The sequence below is a fragment of the Zalophus californianus genome, chromosome 1 (genome assembly GCF_009762305.2).
Source record: "Zalophus californianus isolate mZalCal1 chromosome 1, mZalCal1.pri.v2, whole genome shotgun sequence".
In the NCBI taxonomy this organism is placed as follows: Eukaryota; Metazoa; Chordata; class Mammalia; order Carnivora; family Otariidae; genus Zalophus; species Zalophus californianus.
The window spans coordinates 75,073,077-75,095,729 of record NC_045595.1 but is presented as its reverse complement, the minus strand read 5'-3'; the positions used below and the strand labels follow the sequence as shown (position 1 = coordinate 75,095,729).

The following is a 22,653-nucleotide window of genomic DNA, read 5'->3' as shown; positions in this document are numbered from 1 at the left end:
AAACACATTTATAAAACACACAAGAAAACCGACCTGCTTTCCTGCCTGGCTGAGTGAAACATTAATTCTTCACCTTGGCATCTCAACCTACAGCTGTAATAAGGGCCGTTATGCCCAAATAGGCCCTTAAACGGAAGACCTGCTGAGCAGAGACCCACTTTCCCAGCCCTGTTCAACTGCGGCTGCTTTTTCTGCCAACTGACCAGGCTGAAGCAGCAGCAGGGGAGGAGGGACTGCAGGTAGGTGGGGAGGGGATCATTTTGAAAGCTCTAAATCCCTCCCAGGGAAGAAGCAGCTGCTCCTTGTTTTTCTAACATCTGTCCCATCTGTCCCGGCCGCACTTCACCCTTTGGAATCTCCAACTAGCAAAACGTGGATATGACAAGGAAGCATTTCTGAAGGCTGGTTGGTGAGTGGAAATGAGCATAACTGCCACCAGAAAGTTTCCTTTAACGAGAAGAGGGCAGTTGGGGTTCTTCAGGAGCATAGCTATCACCTTCCTTCATTTTTCTCAAAAACATACAGCTTTAATTGACAGAGTCGGGATTTGTAACATCACCCAAATCATGCTGTACGCCCTAAGGATAATATTTGCTAGCGCCCAATTTTTTATTTCCCCTCCAGGGGAGCCACAGGCTCCTGATTTGTGGGAGAAATAATGATACCGCATGAACTAGACCACCTCTATAGTAGAACAAGCTGTGCATATCTCGCATGTGTGGAATTTATCACATTTAACAGCGTGTTGCTTGTATCTGACTCTCCTGCCAATACAATAGTACTGGAGAATAGGGGGACCTTATTTTTATTCAGTTATTTGCCCCTCGTATTTAGAACCCGTGGCTGGAACCTGACAGGCATAAAACAGACATTTATGAATGAATGAACATTAACGAAGAAAAAGTAAAGGAAGAGGATGATTCATTCCGTTCTCCAAAGGCGGACGTGGAGGGAGGGGCTTGGCCGTGAACCTAGTAGCCACGTGAGGCGCACTCCCAAAGGCCCACAGCTTCGGCTCTGGTCCCCGCAGACCCGAGTCTGCAAGCGGCTGCTCACGCTCCTTCCCAAGCCAGACTGCGTGCATCTGAAACAGTCCCGCCTCCAAGTCACGCGAGGCCACGCCCCCTTCCCGGTCATTCTCTGGGAGATGTCCGTTCCCCTTCAGTTACAGGCTTCGGGGCGGGGCCAGGAGAGCGCAAGCGCAATGGGCGGCGGAAGTAGCGAGTAGGGAAATAAGAAGGAAGGAAAGAGGCCTGCCGCGCTTTGCGGAGGGCACTGCGCTCCTCCTCCACCCACTCTTCCTCCCGCGGGAAGGTCCGGGCGGCCGCACGTGCCGCCCAGCCCAGGCTCCTCCCCTCCCTTCCCCCCCGCCCGGGAGCGGCCAGGAGCTGCTTTCCTCCGCCCGCCGAGATGGCGCTCGACCCCGCAGGTACGGGGGCGGGACGCGGGGGTTGCTGAGGAGTCACGGCCCGGGTCCCTAACCGCGGCTGTGCGGTTGGGGGCCGGCCTGGGAAAGGGGCCGAGCGCTGAGGTTGCACCACTTTCGCAGACGTCCGCTCACGCCCGGCCCGCCGGCCTGCTGCCTTAGGGTTTCTGGCAGCCCCAACTTCTTCCCTGCAGTCTTCGGTCTTCTTCCCGCTCCTTGGGGTTCGGGTTAGGTGAAAGGCTTGGCTTTGCTGTATAAGCTTTCGTCCATTTGTGGCTTACACACATTTCCTTCTTAACGCGACTGGTCTCATCTTTTTCGCCCCTCTGGGGCACTGATTCCTTTAAGTATCTGTAATCTGACTTAAAAGCGATAATCCAGAAGACCCATCATTGTGGCAAGAGTCCGTTTCTTGAGAAAGGATTCCCAAGGTTTTGATCAACGTTATTTTCACTTTAGTGTTTCCACCCCACTTCATTAGCAGCGGTAGTTTGTTGCCTTCGAATTCCCGTCCTTACAGAAGCTCACCTGCGGTGTCCTTGCTTTAAGCTATTATGTTACGGAAGCCTGAGGTATCGTTATTGGGTATTCATGTAAATATAGGGAACTTCATTTTTGAAGGGAATGGTAATTGGTCTAGTCCACTCCCTTCATTTTATGAATATGGAAACTTGAGGCATTGGGAGGAGTAGTAATGGCTTCAAACCTTTGGAGATTCAGAAATGGAAACGTCACTTTGGTGGCTCTCAAGGAGAGCGGAAAGTGTAGGTAGCCAACAAGTAATACCAATTATTGAACGCTTTATTATCAAGCTAAGTATTCTCACTTGTCCAACAATAGTGTGTGTTGTGGTAGATAGTGTTATCTCCCTCTTACGGATTAGGAAACAGGAGAGAGGATAAGGGACTACTCAAACGCATAAAATAATTTCTGGAACACCTAATAATCATACCAGTATTGGGCCAGGTGGTTGGATTAGACTTTATGAGGCAGTTAACAATTGATCTGGGCTTTAAAGGATAATTTCCAGTGGTTGGAGTTGGAGAAGAGGCAGCCGAATGAGGAAATGTATGGGCAGTAAAGTGCACTGTGTGATGTTTGGTTGCAGGGTGTAAATAAGGGGTGAGTAAGGAGAATTAGAAAGTGGATTAAGGCCTATTACAATAACGTCACACCCAGCGTGGAACCCATTGTGGGGCTTGAACTCAAAACCTGAGATCGAGACCTGAGCTGAGATCAAGAGTCCAAAACTCAAGCGACTGAGCCACCCAGGTGTCCCATAGTTCTAGTATTTCCAGCTGAAATTCAAAGCAGTCTCATACAAATGAGGAAACGGATGCAGAGAGAGGTCAAAGGCTTTCAAATATCTATATTCTTGAATTTAGATCCACGAAAAAATTTAGAAAAAAATACTTGCCGTCTCCACTTTTTTTTTTTAAGATTTTATTTATTTATTTATTTGACAGAGAGCCCGCGAGCACAAGCAGGGGGAGAGGCAGAGGGAGAGAGAGAAGCAGGCTCCCAGCTGAGCAGGGAGCAGCAGAGGGAGAGAGAGGGAGCTGGACGTGGGGCTTGATCCCGGGATCCTGGGATCATGACCTGAGCTGAAGGCAGGCGCTCAACCGACTGAGCCACCCAGGTGCCCCATCCACTTTTTTACTGTCCAGTTACTCTTAACCCACTCAAATCTTGTGGTATGCCCAAGGCTACCCAGCGAATTGCTGGTAGAGTCAAGTCTGGAATAGAACTCCGTAATTCATTTCCAGGCCAGTGTTACAGACCATGCCTCTGTTGGAGTATTTATTGATTAAACAAATACATGCCCGTTACATGTCACAAGCATACAGTGTTAGAAGAAAGAAGACAGCTCATCCCTCTGCCCCCATATACATTTTGCCAGATTATGATAAACATTATGAAGAAAATAAGCAGTGTCATGTGGTAGGTGGTGAAGAGAGGCCTACCTCTGAGTGATCAGTGAAGAGCTCTGTGAGGAAGTGTTGTTTGAATTGGAAATCTGAAGGACAAGATGAAGTAGCAATATGAAGAGGTAGGGGAAAAGTACGCCAGGCAGTCAGAAGTAGCAAATGCTTAAATATTTGCCTGGAATGAGGGCCAGAGGGGTGGAGGGAGATCCGTAAGGGAAGATGTTGGGAAAGTAGGCAGGAGCTTGATGCTGCAGGGCCTTGAAGGCTCTGATGATAAAGCATTTGGAGGCTTCTAAAGAGGGCAATGACATAATATAAATTATGTCTTTACTACCCTGACTGCAGTGGTAGCATGCACTGTGGAGGGGTCCTGAGTGGAAGCAGGGAGACAGGTTAAGAGATGGTAGCTGTAGTCTAGGCCAAATATGTTCGTATCTTACCCTGGAATGGTATTAGAAAAGCTGGAAAAGAATATAAAGCTTATTCGGTTGCTGTTTTGGAGGAGCAGTTGAGCTGCTGTTGCATTGAATAAAGGTGGTGAGGGAAAGGGAGGCATTAAGGATAATTAGTAGGTTTTTTACCAACTGAGTGGCTGGTGATGGTCAAATCTAACAGTATGATCATTGGAAACTTGATAAAAGCAGGGATGGAAGCAAGATTGAATGGGAAGGAAGAAAGTGGAGTCAGCAAGTTGGACGTTTTAAATTTTTCTTATCTGTTTAAATTCCAGAATAAAAATATATTAAAGCCAGTTTTGTGTTTTTTTTAACTTCATTTTTGTTTGGTTCCTAAGTTGAAGCATAGGTTCACATTTTGATATTTCTCTTGCTTTTTATACAGTGGTATGTGCCCATACTAGTAGTTACATCAAATGAGGTTTGCATAGCAAAGTCTCTTTTCCCACTGGTTTATGTTAGATTTTTAAAAAATCTTTTTTTATTAAGTTTTTAATTTTAATTCCAGTATAGTTGACACAGTGTTATATTAGTTTCAGGTGTACACTATAGTGATTCTATAGCATAGAACTCAGTGTTCATCAGGATAAATATACTCTTTAATCCCTATCACCCGTTTCATCCATTCCTCCACCTACCTCTGGTAACCATATGTTTGTTCTCTATAGTTAAGAGTCTGTTTCTTCATTTGTCTGTTTCTCTTTTTTTTTTCTTTTGCTTGTTTTGTTTCCTAAATTCCACATATGAGGAAATCATATGGTATTTGTCTTTTTCTGACTGACTTATTTCACTTAGCATAATACTCTCTAGCTCCATCCATGTCATCCCAAATGGCAAGATTTCATTCCTTTTTATGGTTGAATAATATTCCATTGTGTATGTATATACCACATCTTCTTTATCCATTCATCTATTGATGGACAATTGGGCTGCTTCCATAATTTGGTGTAAATAATGCTGCTGTAAACATAGGGGTGCATGTATCCCTTTGAATTAGTGTTTTTTGAATTTTTTTGATAAATACCTCATAGTGTGATTGCTGGATTGTAGGGTAGTTCTATTTTTAAGTTTTGGAGGAATCTCTGTACTATTTTCCGCAGTGGCTGCACCAGTTTGCATCCCCACCAACAGTGCATGAAGGTTCCTTTTTCTCCACATCCTCTCCAACACTTGTTTCATGTGTTTTTGATTTTAGCCATTTTTACAGGTATGAGGTGATGTCTTATTGTAGTTTTGATTTGCATTTCCCTGATGATGAGTGATGTTGAGCATCTTTTCACGTGTCAGCCATTTGGATGTCTTTGGAAAAATGTCTATTCATGTCTTCTGCTTATTTTTTTAACTGGGTTATTTGGTTTTTTGGTGTTGAGTTGTATGAGTTCTTTATATACTTTGGATACTAAACCTTTATCAGATGTGTCATTTGTAAATATCTTCTCCCATTCAATAGGTTGCCTTCACTGGTTTATGTTAGATTTTTAAAGATCTTTATACAAGTTTGATCTTCATTTGGCAACAGCTTTTAACTAACTTTGTAGGGTCCATTTTTCTCAAGAAACTCTGAACCCAGCACTGAAATGCAGGTTATATACTTACTCTTCTATGTAGTTTTATTGAAACTCTTTTTCTTTTTGTTAATGTAGAGGTAATAAGGGCACTCTTTGTACATTTTTCAGCTGTAATTATGTTCATTATTTTCTCTTACTATTTGAATGCAGAGAGAAAAGCTGGAGGAGTTCACAACACCCAAGAAAAGTGGCTGTGGAAAGAGATTAATATTTGTAAAAACTACTCGTATGTGGGTTGCACTCCTGGATATTCAGATTTAATTTACTAAGCCTCTGACATTTTATATAGTCCATAGACAGTTCTAATATGCAAATAGAGTAGAGGAGGAACCACTGTTCCGAACTCTTCCACTTTTATTGACTTATTCTTCAGCTTTGTTTTCTTATCAGTCTAATCTTCCTATTTCCAGAGAAAATTATCCCTACATTTTTAGCCATGAATGGGACATTTGATGGCATAGTAATGGTTCAGAAATATACAGTATAGCTCATTCTCGTATAATAGGACTTAAGCATAGTCTAGTCCAACTTATATTTGCCAATTTAGAACCCCTTCTACAAGTATTGTATATTTTAAGAATCTAGTCAGACTTAATTGATTGCAAATTTAAATGGTTGTGTATTTTGAATGCGTAACACATCACCTATAGGAACAATTTTAAAAGTGGTGCTTGTTAAAGTAGAATTTTCAAAAAGGTAAAATTATTACTCATGCAAATACAAAATGAACATGTGTTGAAGATTTTCTTCAACTCCTTAATTAGGGAAGTAAAATGTAAAACAGTCCAAAAGCATTTGAGAAACTCTGGTGCATCGACAGTTTCATAGATTACTTGCTTAGATAAAAGAAAAATGGTTAGTTTACAACAGGACCATATACTGTAATCTTTGGGGTTATCTTTTTCACTGGTCAGAAGTTATGTCTCTCTTTATTCAACAAAGTTCTAGATATTAACCTCCTCCCGTAACAAGTTATAAAAGGGCCTGGTAATGGAAAGTCAAGCCCAGGGCTGTACTGAAAGAACACCCAGTTATACCTTTGCTATTTCCAGACTCCAGAGAATTTTCCAACCTGATTATATTCCCAGAAGACAACCTACAGAAACCTGGGCCTGATAATTTTGATTACTTTCTCTAATAACCAGAAGAGATTCCTTTTTTCCTTTTTTTTTTTTTTCTTGTACCATTTCCTCTTTTAGCAGGGTAGCTAGCTCCCCTTTCCTCATCCATTAGTGTGGATTTGTTCTCTACTTTTGCGTGATGGAGCAATAGCAGCAGAGAGAAGTTTCCTTTATCAAGTGTGTGTGTCCCTCTAACGGTGTTTTCCAGGAATCTAAGTAGGGGAGGAAGATCGGACAGCGAGGGCTCAGGGGATGGAAAGTGGAGTCAGGAATCTCAGGATATCCCATGAGTAGATGTTGAGGGTGGGTCTTGGGAGGGTGTCCTCATGGCAGTTCTTGGAGTATTTGAATGATAGGGGTTCTTTTAGTGGTTCCTGTGGGCATGTAGGTAGATTAGCTTTAGGGGTACTAGCACTTATTAAATTCACTGGAAATTTTTAAGTTAGACATCTAAACAGATTTGAAGGCTCTTTTCCCAGCACTGTGTAATTAATATATAAAAGGTTATGTAGCTGATTAGAAAAATTTTGATTTTATTCTTGCTTCTGTAGCTCTATAGTATTCTCTTAGACATAAAATACATTTGTAGTTCAGAGCTAAAAATCTGTTTAACTTGTAAATTTTACATATTTCTAAACTCAAAGTATATTTGTTATAGGAGTTATGAATCATGAAATGTTTTGTCAACCAGCTCAAGGAGTTTGAATTTTATCCTGAGAACAATGGGAAGATGCTGCAGATTTTTAGGCAAATAGAACTTTCCTTCATTTTCTGTTTATCTGACTTTTCATCAGATCCAGGTTATAGTGGTGATGTATCTTTCTCTCAGTATCATATGTGGAGGCACATAATGTTTGTTTCTCATAAGTGATAGTAATTTTGATCACCCGGTCAAGGGCTTTGTCCCATTTCTTTGTTTTTCCTCTCGTCATTAATTAGTAATCTGTGGGAAGACCATTTAAGACTAGGCAAATACCCATTCCTCATCAAAAAATTCCCCTTTGATGTGGTATCCATTGATGATTTTTGCCTGATTCAGTCTTTCCTACTGTGGTTGCAGAATGACGATTTTCTGCCTCCAGCATTCTCTCCACATTTATTAGATGGTTGTTGACATTTCGATATAAGCCAGAGACTATTTTGTTTCTTGTTTATTTATTTATAGATTTATTATAGATGTGCACTCATGAATTCCTGTTTTTCCACTGGTTTATAATTTGTTACTGTATGTAATTTGGTGCTCACATTTTCCCAGATTTAGCCAGTGAGAGAGTTCCTTCAAACTAGCTTCTGGGTCCTTGTGATATGCTCTGATCCTTTTTTGGAGCATTTCCTTTTTTTCCTCACACAAGGTGTTTCTGGCTCATCCATAGAATTCGTCCTATCTCTGACAAACCCTATGTTCCTTTATTTGGGCATGACATTACAGAACAAGGTCTGAGGACCATTGGACATTTCACACGCAAGTTTATGAGTGGCATGCTCTTAGGGAAAAACCTGTGAGGGACTGAGGGCAACAGGAAAGGGAAGGGGAGGAAGCTGAGCAAGGATGTGGTTTCAGGGAAGGCTGGTCTCAACCTGATCAGCTCTGGTGCACCACTAAGTGCAGGCTTATCCCACTTTGGAGGCAAGGGCACTGGGCTTTTGTGCCCTCTGTCAGTCCTTGCCCACTGCAGGAGATGGGAGAGGGGCAGCAGGAAGGAAAGCTGGAATGTGCTACCATGGCCAGGGGCAGTCCCGAAAAGGTTGCAGGGGTGAATGCTTCTGCATTCTGCTGCGGGGGGTGGGGGGGGATTCCAGCTTTGTTCTAAAAATCATTTATCTGAAGCTCCTAGGAACCTTTGTTCAGGTAGTGAGAGTTTGGATAGTGGTAGGTCAGGTAGGAAGGGCTACTTGCACAAATATATAAATACGCACAGGTGTGTGTACTGGCTCCAGGTGTGGACATCATGGGGTTGTGGTAATGACATTGGCCTAAGATATACCTAACATCTGCCAAACTGTGCTTTGTTTTTTTTCCTCTAGGTCATTTGACATGCTGTTCTTTCTTTTTAGAATTTTCCCTCTCTTCCCCATCCCCAAATCTAATTCTTGTTCATTTTTCACACCTCACTTTAGAATCATTTACATAGGACGCTTTCCCTGATTGTTACCACCCCACAATCTTTCAAAAAACAATTTATTTGAGATTTTTAAAAACTACCAAAATGTCATATAACCTGGGTATAGAGTTTTTCATTCTAGACCTAGTTTTTTTCCTTGAGAAATAAAGTGAAACTTACAGATGTGAATTGTTGGTATGTGTCCAATGATTTGAGAGAGAAAGAAAAGCATCGTGTAGAGAATGAGAATATTTACCTGTGTAGTAAACAGTAAATATTTCTCATATGATTTCACCTCTTTAAGTTTATCAGAGACTAGATGATTAGAGAAGATAAACCAGTTAATTACATCTAGATGATAAGAGATTGCCCACCAATGGGGGCTCAGGCTGGGGGGGAGAGCACTGTCCTGTTATGGAAATAGCACCCAATTGAATTGGGAAATTAGTAATGATATCTTCTTGTTTTAGACTTTGCCATTAACCTTAGGCCCAATTCTAAATGGCATAATCTCAGGTTTGAGGGTGAGGGTAGGGAGAGTAAGGTTTATCAGATAATTGTAAAAGCTGCTTTTTTTTTTTTTTAAGATTTTATTTATTTAAGAGAGCAGCAGAGAGAGGGAGAAGCAGGCCCCCCTGCAGAGCAGGGAGCCCAATTTGGGGCTCGATCCCAGGACCCCGGGATCATGACCTAAGCCAGAGGCAGCCGCTTAACCAACTGAGCCACCCAGGTGCCCCTGAAAGCTGTTTTAAGCCTTAAACTTTTATGATTTTTAAATACTTGCAGTTGGTCTCAAGGGGTTCTTGACTCAGCACAGAAGTTTATGTTCCATTGGCTGGATGAATATTCTTATTTTTGTATAAAGGTGTTAATAGCATATGTGTAGAATTCCCTAAGTTTATAGATGCCAAAAAATATTACCTTTTACTTGATATAAGTGGATCAAACAAAACTGCCAAATAAGAACACTGGCCCAAATTAACCTTCTCCCCCACCAGCCCCGATTGTATTTTAACATTTTTAAGTAAAGAGATTGAGGGGAAAATTTTTTTAGACATGGTATTTAATATCCTGCATTGTGTTTTTGCTGAGGAACTGTTACTGGGAATTTTTTGTTTTTTGTTTTTGTTTTTACAGATCAAAGGATGTTAATTAAGCATGAATTAAAATACTAAATTTCAGTGGGGCACCTGCCTGGGTGTCTCAGATGGTTGGGCGACTGCCTTCGGCTCAAGTCCTGGTCCCAGGGTCCTGGGATGGAGCCCCACATCGGGCGCCTGTCTCAGTGGGGGCCTGCTTCTGCCTCTCCCCCTGCTCATGCTCTCTTTCTCTGTCTCTGTGTTTCAAATGAATAAATAAAATCTTTAAAAAAAAACCCTGAGTTTCAAATGTTTATGCAGCAGAATAAGGAACTAGCTTGCTTTACTCATCATTGTGTAGAAAAGCCCTAGCATGGTGACTGATACGTAGTAGGTGCCTGATATCTGTTAACAGAGTGAATATCTATAATTATGAAATATTGAAACACTGTTAATCATGGGTCATTTATTAAACTGAGTGTATACTTATCATGTGCCAGCAGTTAAAGGGAATTAAGAGATGAATTAGACATGGTCTCAGACCTCATTAAAGTTTCATGCAGCATTCCTTCATTTAGCTACGTATTAGAATTATTTGAGGAGCTTTTAAAAATACCAATGCCTGGGTTTATCCCAGCATTTCTGATTTAACTGGTCTGGGTGGTGCCCAGACATCATAATTTTATCAAGCCCTCTCAGGTGCTTATTGGATGCAGCCAGAATTGAGAATTTCTGGTACCAAAATCTGTCTTAATCTCTTTGGCCTGCCATAACAGCATACCATAGACTGAGTGGCTTAAACAACAGGTATTTATTTTTCCACAGTTCTGGAGGCCGGAATGTCCAAGCTCAAGGTGCTGGCCAGTTTGGTTGCTGATTCTTCTTATGAGACCACCTGTCAGATTGGGGCCCTACCCATATGATCTCCTTTAACATATGATTGTTAAATGAATAGATTGCCCAAATAAAGTTATATTAGGGTTTAGAGCGTCAGTATGAAGTGGATTGGGGGAGGGGGACAAAGATTCAGTCCATGGCAACCACTGATCTATCAGGAGAAGAAGATTGCACAGACGGTGTGATGTGATGTGTTAAGTCCAGAATCAGAGCCATAGCATTGGTGAACACAAAATCTTGGCCTTAAAGGAGGAGAAAGCACTTTTGGGTGCTGGGTTCAGAGAGAACCTGGGGATGGAACAAGTGTCTGATTTTATTTTATTTATTTATTTATTTATTTATTTTTTTTAAAGATTTTATTTATTCATTAGAGAGAGAGCACATGAGAAGGGAGAAGCAGACTCCCTGCTGAGCAGGGAGCCCGATGCGGGACTTGATCCAGGGACTCCAGGATCATGACCTGAGCCGAAGGCAGCCGTTTAACAACTGAGCCACCCAGGCGCCCACAAGTGTCTGATTTTAAATCGGTGGACTTTGAAAAGGAAAAGGTAGAAAATGGTAAATAAGAGCAGAAGATTGAGCTGGAGTTTGACTTTGAAGTTTTTTGCTGGGTCATGTTGCAAGATTGCTTTGAGTTTTCTGAGCCTCCCCACTACTTTATAATATCTTGTGTGTGGTGATGTTTGTAAAACAATTCCTTCTACCACTTCTTCCTTCCTTCTTTAAATATTTATTGTGCTTCTTTTGTGTACTGTATAAATGTAAGCTGATTTTTTTTAGGTAAGAAGGATAACATAACCACCAGGATGGCAGAATGAAGATTTAAATTGTTGAAATTTTTAAGTTGAAATCGTGGTGCTGGTGGGACTTGGAAATTGCCAATAGACACCTGAAAATGTGGGCAGAGTAGATTTGGAGCTGGAAATAAGCCCTGAGAACATGGCATAATCAGCAGCATCTTTAAAGGTAGAACCTTGTGGGGTTGCCACAGGAGGAATAGGAGCAGATCTTACCTTGGAATCGTTTGTGCTTTTTCTAGTATTATTACATTTGTTCAGAATATTTTTGAGACTCCTTTAGGATTTGCCTTCAGCCAGTACGGTCCATTCATCTCAATATCCTCATTTTTAGCACATTTTTTGTGTAGGAGGTGAACTTGGATTTCAGCCAAGGTTAGCCAGGGGCAATCTGGTGAAGGTGGTAGATGATCATCCTGGGAAATGCTCCTCCCCCAGAAAAGTTGTATTATGGAGTTTTCATGTTAATGCACACTGACTCGGAAGGCCACACCAAGAAAGACGTTGAGTAGTGTGAGCAAAGTTTTGACTCTTTGAAGTAAGTGAATAACCTCTCAATGTAAAAATAATTCCCCCACTCCATTACAAAGTGGCACATGTTCTTTGAAGAAATGTTATGAAATATTGTAAGATGAAGGACAACTGGTGAAATAGAGTGGCCAAAAGCACTGAGGAACATTCATAGATTTGAGGATAGTCTACCATGTTCTAGATGTACATCAGAGAAAAATCAGGTGTGTATTGCTGAGAAGGCATAGGCAGGCTGTCACTTATTTCTTTCTCAAATACCTGTTTCTGTCTCCCCTAACACTGCTGATTTTCTAGTATATATCAGTGGGAAGTTGTGCTTGTAAGAAAAGATGGTCTCAAAGTTTTACCAAGTAAAGTAAAAAAAAAAAAAAAAGTAGAAAGTAAACCAATGGAGATTGCAGCACGTTTCTTAAATTGGCATGTCTTCTTGTATAAGTTGATTTCCTGCTTTGGTATACGTTTAGATTTGTTGTCCCCTTTTGGCCTCATCTTGGTTAAAGTAATGTGGGTGGAAGAGGAAGTTTTCACACCTAGCAATCTACAGAATCTGAGGTCCAAGAAATAGGTGCTTTTGGGAAATGGGCACATCTAGTGTGAACTAGGTGGTTATTAACAGTGAAAGCTGATAGGACAAAGTACTTCAAATGAAGACTACTATTGTGGGATATAGGTGGTATTTGACCCAGAAGCTAAGCAGAAATAGGCACATCTACCTCACTGATGTGCTTTCCATATTTTGTTGAAGTTTGAGCTTATAAAAAATTAGATTGTTGCCAGTTGACCTAATATGTGATGTTTACTTTCTTTGAAGGTATTTTTTCAGCCGGCTGACAAATGGCTCCTCTTGTGTGTGTGTGTTTTTTTTTTCTTTTAAATAATTTTCTCCATGCTAGAAATCAGAGAATCAGAATTCCATTTAACTTTCTGATAAAAAAATCTGAACAGTGAGTTTTTTATTTTGCCTGTGCTTCTGATGCTTCTGAAACAGTCTTAACTATCTAAGGGTTATTTCATACTTTGCATCTTCGGAAGCTTACATAACCTTGTTTGCTGAAATCCCCTTAAGTAGGCCACCACCCCCATGTGTGTGGTGTGTCATGGAAGAAGATTCAAGACCTGGGTTACATGATCTTGGCATTGCGGCTTTATCAGAGACTTGGGTTATTTCACCTCTGTGGGTCTCCACTTCTTTATCTGCAAAATGGAATCAAAGTACTTTACCTGGAAGTGCTGTTACACAGACTATGGGGCATTCATTGCCCTCATCTTGAAGGCCTCATAGCCAGAGGCAGCCCAGAATTTTTTTTTTTTTTTTGGCTGGGGGGGGTGGTGGGGTGGGGTGGGGAAGGGTGCAGAATATCTCCTATTACTGATTTTATTTCTTCTGGTTTTGTCAGTTCAAGTAAGGCTTGAAGGTAAGAATGTGAAAGGAGCACTATCTTCACTGTCTTAATTTCCCCAGCCTAAGTATCTCTGCCACCCACCCCCTCTTCCTCATTTTAGCATAGCAAGAAAGCACAAGCAAGCTGGCAAGAACCTGGAAATCTGATCAAGAGCATCCCTATTTTTGTGCTTTTGAGGAGAACTGGAGGCTGCCTAGCTTCCTGGTGTGAAATGAAGCACTTACTGGAAATGTAGCAATTGAGAACGCTGGTCTTTCTATGTTGTGCCTGATACCATCTGCCTGGAGCCCTTCATTTCCAGGCTCTTGGTAGCTAGCTAGTAAAGAAGAGACCTAAAGATAGAAACTGTGGCTAATGAGAATACTGTTGCAAACTTACTGCAAGCATTTTTCTTGTTTTTCCTCCAGACTAAAGAGTAGCACCCTTCAGGAGCAAATACATTTAACTAGGAAGTTAAAAAAAAAAAAATGGCATTATCTAAAAAAGAATCAAATTAGTTAAATTAGAACATTTTCACTATTGTAAAGGCATAGTTTGCCCTTCCGGCATCACGACTTTCCAATGAAAGATTCTGTAATATTCTGATTTGCTTCACTGTTAACCTTTGTGGATTCATAGCAGGTGCTGTTGTCAGTAGACTTATCATCTACTACTGCCATCCTGCAAGAACACGTGAGCCCCAAAGCAAAATCTGAGCTAACAAATTCAGCCAGTGAAAAAGATGAAAATTGACTTTCAGATGATGATAGAATGTTGAGAAGTTAGAGCTTTGGAAATTTTCCCTGGTGGTGTTATCCTGATTCTTTATCTCAGTATAAATTCATGTGACTGTATAGTAGCAAACTCTCAAATTTTTATTTTTATTTTTCGGTAGATTCTTGTACAAATGTATAACATATGCACCACATTGATTTTGAGAGAATCGTTCTGTAATTTTATGAATAGAAAGTATACTTGTAATTGTGTTGAAGATAGCTTTGTAATATGTATAAAGTCGTAATTAATATTTAATATTCAGTGGTTGATATGCTATCAAATGAGAGAATCTTTAGCAGAATTTATTTATATATTTTTAAGTCTGTTATTTCTGATTTAAAATCAAGAGTTTGGAAAATCTAAATCAATATTCATGTAATTCTGGAATTTTTTTTTTTTTTGCCCTAGGAGGTTTTAGGAGAATGATCAGAAGGAGTTTTTGCAAGCCATTTAAAAAAAATGTGTTTAAATAGGAATCATAACCTAGAATTCATAAATAGGTAAATTTCTACTATAATTTCTTAAGGAAAAATAGTTCAATATTACACAGCTATGCCTGTATTTAAGGGACTGATTTGAAAAATTAGTGCTTTTGTTATCGAAGACCACTGCAAAGTTTATAGAGCAAAAGATACTCATCAGGACACATTATTAATAAGTTGTATAGATTAAAATTATATAAGTGAAGAGATAACATTTTGAAATTGATTTTATAAAATAGGTCAGTATATCACAGTGTTCTTCTACTCATTAATTTGTGCATTAATAACTGATGCCCCATATGATGTGTGCTGCAGACCAGGAGAAAAGAAGTATGTGGAGATAGTCCCCTGTTATATTATTTCCCTTCAAGTACACATCAGCTTTCCACTCCACAGGATGTCTTGCATATGAAATTCACCAGGTCCACAGCTGAAGTCCTCTCCCACCTGGTGTTTGTCTTGTGTTCCCTGTGTCAGTGAGTGGCCACAGCATTTCCCTGGGAGCCAGAAAAACTGGGAGCTTTCTTTGAATCCTCTCTTCTTAGGTCCTGTGAATCTTGTAGGGTCTCCCTCAAAGCTGCCCTTTTTTCTCCTTCCATACTTCCAGTGCCTTCTATAAGCTCAGTTTCCTTTTTCCCATCTTACAGCAGCTCTGGCAAAGCTAAGGAGAAAGAGAAAGTGTAAATAACTAGTTTCGGCCAGATTTCAGCAAACCATGGTCCAGGCAAAATCTGGTAAGGCCTGTAAGCTATCAGTGGTTAGTAACATTTTCAAATGTTACTAATCATTGGTATATACATGACAGAGATAGTTTGTAGCCCGGAAAGCTTAAAGTATTCACAAGTATGGTCCTTAACTAGAAATAACTTGTTGAACCCTGGCATAGGCAATGAAAATTGGGATGCAACTATAGGTATGGTAAAGAAAAAAATCATGTGAATATTTCATATCATTGGAAAGTTTGATGAAATGGATAGTTTCCTTGAGAACTAAATTTACTAAAACTGCAACTGACTAAAGAATAAATAAAAAGCCCTTAGAAAATTGAATTAGTAGTTAAAACTGTGTCTGTCTCACACATACATACTGCAAGATCTAGGCACGAATAGCTGGTGTATCAGTCAAGAGTTCAGTAGAGATCATAGGGCTACTGTGTGTAGGTACGTACACACAGACATTAAGGCCAGATACTAGGTCATGTGACTGTGGGAGCTAGTTGGGCAAGTCTGAAGTGTAGGGCAGGCCAGGCTCTGGGGAAGAATGGCTATCAGCATTGGAACTCTTGGTTCTGAGCTGAAGCTGCAGTTTACAGAAGGAATTCTTTAGGAAAATCTCAGTTCTGTTCTTCAGGCTTTTCTTGTAACTGTGATACCAAAGCAACACAGAAGAAAGTCATAGGCAAATCTCAACATGAAGATAACTATAAAAATTCTAAACGGAATTTGAGCATCCAAAACAGAGGTGCTGTTAGTTTCTACCCATCGTTTTTCTAAAGGACATAGCCAGTAAGAATTTAAAAAGTAAGAGCAGAGCTGTCCCAGTGATTGTCTTCATAGAAATTAGAAGAGACTATGGCCAATTTATTAGAACTAATGAGAGTTAAGTAAGATTATGTTGGCTATAAGGACAATATAAAAAGTTCAAGTGAAACCAGCAACAAATAATTACATGTTACTTATGAAAAGATACCTTTACCAGTAGAAATAAATCTAATAAAAGATGAACAGTATCTTCGAGGAGAAAATAATAGAACTTTTTCTCTACTTAATTATTTAAAGTTATGTGTTAAAATCACCTACTATAAGTGCAGATGTTTATCCTGTTTTAAAGCTAATATATTATAAATTGAGGTAAAATACGCAGTGAAGTTTATAGATTGTAAGTTTTGATAATGTATATGAGCAAATCAAGACATCCCCCAGAGAGTACCCTTCTCACCTCCCATAGATAACCAGTGTTCTATTCATCACCACCGAGTTTTTCAGGTTCTAGAACCATGTAGTATTTATTCTTGTGCCTAGCTTCTTGTCCTCAACAGAGTTCTTGAGCTCCTCCCATGCTGAGTGTATCAGTTACTAGTTCTTTTGTATTGCTGAGTAGTATTCAGTTGAGCATTTAGGTTGTTTCCAGTTTTGGGCTAGTATGAATGCTTCCATAAACAGACTTGTACAAGTCATTTTCTGGAAGTGTGTTGTCATTTACATTGGGTGAATGAATACCTAGGAGTGGAAAGTAGGTTGGGTGTATATTTAACTATAACTTAACGATTAGCTTTTCAAAGAAGTTTATCTCTTCACACTCTTGCAATAGATGAAAGTTCCAGTTGCTCCATGTTCTGACATTTGGTGTTGTCAGTATTTTTAATTTTAGTCATTCTTGTGAGTGTGAAATGGTATAATGGGGTTCATTTGCATTTTCTTAATGACTGTTGATTTTGAACACCTGTTCATCTAAATATTTACAATTTGTATATATTTTTGAAGAATCCATTCACACCTTTTGTCCCTTTTTTATTGGGTTTTCTTATTTGTTTTATATTTTTGTTATTGATATGTAGGAGTTCCTTTTATATGCTAAATTCAAGTCCTTTGTCAAATATATGTATGTATCTGTGTATACAGATATAGATCTGTACCTATTTTTTTTTAAGATTTTATTTATTTGAGAGAGCGAGCAAGCACAAGTGAGGTGAGGGGCAGAGGGAGAGGCAGGGAGCCCGATGCAGGACTTGATCCCAGGACCCTGGGATCATGACCTGAGCCGAAGGCAGATGCTTAACTGACTGAGCCACCCAGGTGCCCTGTACCTATTTCTGTGTCTGTCTATCTACTGTGAACGCTTTCTCCTGGTTTGCCTTTTACTTTTCTTCATGGTGTTTTTTAATGAACAGATTTTATACTTGATGAAATTAAATTTATCTTTTTTTCTTCTGTTTAGTGCCTCTGTGTCTTCTTTAAAAAAAAATCTTTGTCTACTCTGAGGAATTGAAGGTTTTTTTGGTTTAATAGTTTTAGTTTTTATATTTAGGTTTATGATCTGTGGCAGCTTAGTTTTTGTGGGTACTGTGAAGTAGATCAGGTTTAGGCTGATATTTTTCCCCCCTCCATTTTTATCCAGGTCTACCACCATTTGTTGAAAATGCTTTTATTGGGTGCCTGGGTGGCTCATTCAGTTAAGCATCTGCCTTTGGCTCAGGTCATGATCTCAGGGACCTGGGATCAAGTCCCATGTCGGGCTCCCTGCTCAGCGAGGAGTCTGCTTCTCTCTCTCTGCCCCTCCTCCCTGCTTGTGCCCTCTCTCTCTTTCTCTTTCTCGCTCTCTCAAATAAATAACTAAAATATCTTAAAAATATTGCTTTTATTTCTTCATTCAGTAACCTTGGTGAATCTGTCAAAATAAAGTGACTGTATATAGGTGGAAACACTTCTGGACTCTGTTTTGTTACATGAATCTATTTGTTTATCCTAATGATACCAGTACTACACCACTTTGATTGCTGTAGCTTTGTAGTGAGACTTGCAATCACTTGAAATCAGGTAGTGTAAGTCATCTAAATTTGTTCTTCTATTTTAATGTTGTTTTGGTTATTCTAGGTCCTTTACTCTTAGACATTTTTAAGTTTTTTAAAACTATAACTTTGTTTTGAAATAGTTTAACGCATCAAGCTGCAAAACATGGCAGTTTTTATGTTCCTTTTCTCCAGCTTTTCCTAATGATACTGTCTCTCATAACCATAGTACAGGTCTTCAGTGAATATGATATTGCCTTCAAAGGGGCAAAAATTGTTATTGGAGGGAGAAAATAATCTTGCTCTTTTAATGTATGAACTACTGTTATACATGCAGCATATAAATAGATAGACAATGTGTCTGTGGTATTAACAGTTCATGGGGGCATTAGAAGAAAAATCTCTAAAAAGGCTCTTCTAGAGTAAAAATGGAAAAAAGTTGGGACACACTGCTATAATTAATTGTACCTAAGGAAACCAGGAATTGACATTAGTATGCTAACTCAGATACATATCCTAGTTGAATTTTACCAAACTTTACATGGTGTGTGTGTGTGTGTGTGTGTATAGTTATGATATTTTATTGCCTGTGAATAGTCAAGTAACCATGATCACAGCTTACAGAACTGTTCTATCAGCACAAAGGAAATCCCTCATGTTTGCTTTTAATAGTCATACTGCTTCCTCAGCTCTGAACTACTGGCAACCAGTGATCTGTTTTCCATCACCCTAATTATGTTACTTTAAGGATGTTATATAAATGGAATCATAACACATAGCCCTTTGAGATGGTCTTTTTTTCATTCAATATAATGCGCTTGAGATCCATCCAAGTTTCTGTTGCTGTTGTGTATCAGTAGTTCATTCTGTTTTATTGCTGAGTAATATTTCATTGTCTTGAACTGTCATTCATTCACCTTTTGAAGTACTTTTGGGTTAATTTCATGTTTTGGCTATTACAGGTAAAGCCACAGTGAACATCTGTGCACAGGTTTTTGTGTGAACATATTTTCATTTCTCGAATAAATCCTGTTGAGTGTGTTTGCTGGGTTATATGGTAAATGTATGTTTAACTTTATAAGAAACTGCCTGATTATCGTCGAGAGTGCCTATATACCATTTAATTTTCCCACTGGGAATGTCTAAGAGATCCAGTTACTCTGCATCCTTGTTAGTATTATTACTTTTTTTCTTTTAGCCGTCTTAATAGGTCTTTAATGGTAACTTGTAACTTTAGTTTGGATTTCCCCAATGACTAATGAGTTAAGCATCTCTTACGTTTATTCGCTATCCTTATATCTCCTTGTATAGTGTTTGTTCAAGTCTTTTGCCCATTTCCAAATGGATTGTTTTCTTACTGTTGAAGTGTAAAAAAGTCTTTATATATCGGATGCAAGTCCTTTATCGGGTATGAAATTTGTGAATCATTTTTTTCCCACTATGTGGCTTGTCTTTATCTTCCTAAGAGCAGTTTTTGTAGAGTGAAAGTTTTAACTTGGATGAGGTTTGAATTTATTGATTTTTTTTTTCTTTTCTGGATCATGAGTTGGGTGTCATGTATAAGAACTCTTTGTTTAACACTGGGTCATGAAGATTTTCTCCTATGATTTCTTACAGAAATTTTTTTCCTTTAACTTTTTATTTTGAAACAATTAGAGACTCACAGGAAGTTGCAAAAAATACTATAGAAAGTCCTACATGCCCTTCATGCTGCTTCCCTCAGTGGTGGTTTCTTGTATAACTGTAGTATAATATCAAAAGCAGTATTTGTGGAACATAAGGGATAGCATGGAGGACATTAGGAGAAGGAAGGGAAAAATGAAGGGGGGGAATCGGAGGGGGAGATGAACCATGAGAGACTGTGGACTCGGAAAAACAAACTGAGGGTTTTAGGGGAGGGGGATGGGTTAACCCGGTGATGGGTATTAAGGAGGGCACGTACTGCATGGAGCACTGGGTGTTATATGCAAACAATGAATCATGGAACACTACATCAAAAACTAATGATGTATTGTATGGTGACTAACATAACATAATAAAACTGAATTAAATTAAAAAAATATCAAAAGCAGGAAACTGAAGTTGGTATAATACTATACCTAGAATGTAGATCTCTTCAGTTTTCACCAGTTTTTATATACGTGCATATGTGTGTGTATAGTTGTATGCAGTTTTACTCCATGTTCCTCTTCTTACAAGGAAAACATTCAGTGTTTTACCATTAAGTGTGGTATAGGATTTTTTAGCTATAGGATTTTTGCAGACACTCTGTAGGTTGAAGAAGTTCCTTTTTATTATTGAAAGTTTTGTTTGTTTTTAATGAATAGTATTTATTAAATTTTTTCCTTCAGTTGATGTGATCATATGGTTTTTTTTTTTTTAGACTGTTGATAGATCACATTGATTGATTTTCAAATAGTGAACCAACCTTGTATCCTGGAATAAATCCAACTTGATGTGGTGTATTTTTCTTTTTCTATATTGCTGTATTCGATTTGCTATTACTTTGTTGAGAATTTTTGAGTCTGTATTCATGAGGAGTATTGGTCTGTGTTTTTTGTTTTTAATATTGCCTTTGCTTTTGATATTAGAGTAATGCTGGTCTCATAAAATGTACTGGGAAAAGACTATAGAATTGGTGCTATTTGTTCTATAAATATTTCAGAGACTTTGTCAGTGAAGCCATCTGGGCCAATTTTATTGATTTTTCTAAAACAACAACAACAACAAAAACACTTCAGTGTGATTATCTCATTTGTTTCCCTGTTGTCAATTTTACTGAATTCTGCTCTTATTTTTATTTTTTTATTTGCTTGTTTTAGGTTCTTTTTGTCCTTTCTCTAATTTTGTCAGATGGAAGCACAGATTATTAGTTTGAGACTTTCTTCTTAAATGTGAACATTTATTGCTATAAATTGCACTACAAGCACTGCTTTAGCTTTGTCTTAGAAATTTTAGTAAATTTTGTTTTTATTTTCATTCAGGTCATTGTATTCTTCCACTCTCCTTGATACTTTGATCTATGAATTATTTAGAAGAGTGCTATTTAGTTTCCAAGTGTTAGGAGATTTTCCTGCTACTTTTTGTTCTTGGTATCTAGTTGATTCCATTATAGTCAGAGAAAATACTTTCCATTTGTTGATACTCCATTTGATTTATCTAGTGTTTTCAAAAATTTTTTTTTAGTGGTTTTAAAGATTACACTGTATGTACATAGTTTATTACAGTCTCCCAGTGTGAACATTTTATCACTTAAGTGGAATATAGATAATCTTGCTATCACCAAAGTTGCTTTACCGTCTCCCCTTTATGGTATAGTCATCCTTAATATTACCTCTATATACATTGAGAATGCTATGATTTTTGCTTCTGTCAAAAATAATATTTAAAACTCAAGAATAGTTTATTTACCTTTCTGTTGCCTTTTCTTCATTCCTGTTGTTCTGAGTTTCCTCTTGTTATCATATCTTTCCTGTTTGAATAACTTCCTCTAGCCATTCTTTGAAAATAGGTCTGCCTGCAAGAAATTACCTTAGCTTCCCTTCATCTGAGTTTTTATTTCATCTTCAATCCTAAAGAATGTTTGATGGATATAGAATTCTTGATTGACAGTTCTTTAGTACTTGAAAATATTATGCACTTCCTTCTGGCATCTGTGGTTTCTGATGAGAAATCCTTTGTCTTTTGAATCTTTGTTCTATATTTCTCTCTGATGCTTTGAAGATTTTTCTTTGCCTTTCATTTTCAGAAGTTTGATTATGATGTGTCTAGGTGTGTGTTTTTTGGGGTTTTTAACTGTTTTTCTTAAATTAATAGGTTTATGTCTTTTCCGCATTTGGAAAGGTTTCAGCCATTATTTCTTCAAATATTTTTTTGTCTCTGCATTCTTTTTCCTTTTTTTCTGAGACTGGTAAAATAAGTGCTAGATTTCTTTTTTTGGTCTTGCAGGTCCCTGAGCCTTTGTTCATTTTTTAAAAAGCTATTTTTTAATGTCATCTCCATTTGATTTTTGTATATTGATCGTATATCTGGAAACCTTGCTGAACTCACTGATTCATTCTAGTAGCTTTTTTTGTAGATTCTATTGAATTTTCTAGAAAGATGATCATGTTACCTTTGAATAGCTACAGTTTTATTTCTTTTCAATCCAGAAGCCTTTTATTTTTCTTTATTATACTGTCTAGAACGTCAAGTATAATGTTAAATAGAAGTGGCAAAAGCAGACTTCTTTACCTTGTTCCCTATTTTGGGGGGAAAACATTTGGTGTTCACTAAATACGTTAGTGGGGTTTTTTCTGTAGCTGTTATTTATCATGTTGAGGAAGTTTCCTTCTGTTTCTACTTTACTGGAAGGTTTTATTAGGAATGGATGTTGGATTTTGTCAGATGTATCTTCTGTGTCTATTATAACCATGTGTTTTTCCTTTTTTAGCTTTTTAGTCTGATGCATTACATTTATCAATTTTTGAATGTTAAGTAAATCTTGCAATCCTGGGATAGACCTCATTTGGTCATGAAGTAGTATCCGTTTTTATATTATTGGATTTAATTTGCTAATTTTTCATTAAGATTTTTTGCATCTATGTTGATGAGATATTGG

The 22,653-nt window shown here is 38.5% G+C and overlaps 1 protein-coding gene across 1 annotated transcript in view; it reads left to right on the top strand.

Annotated features, from left to right (window-relative positions):
* Positions 1-1,217: 1,217 nt before the first annotated feature.
* Positions 1,218-22,653, top strand: part of CMC1 (C-X9-C motif containing 1) — an 83,759-nt gene continuing 62,323 nt past the window's right edge. Inside the window, exon 1 of the mRNA XM_027582889.2 lies at positions 1,218-1,429. Within this exon, the coding sequence (XP_027438690.1) occupies positions 1,411-1,429 (19 nt within the window). The 5' untranslated portion in view covers positions 1,218-1,410. The remainder of the gene's footprint in view (positions 1,430-22,653) is intronic.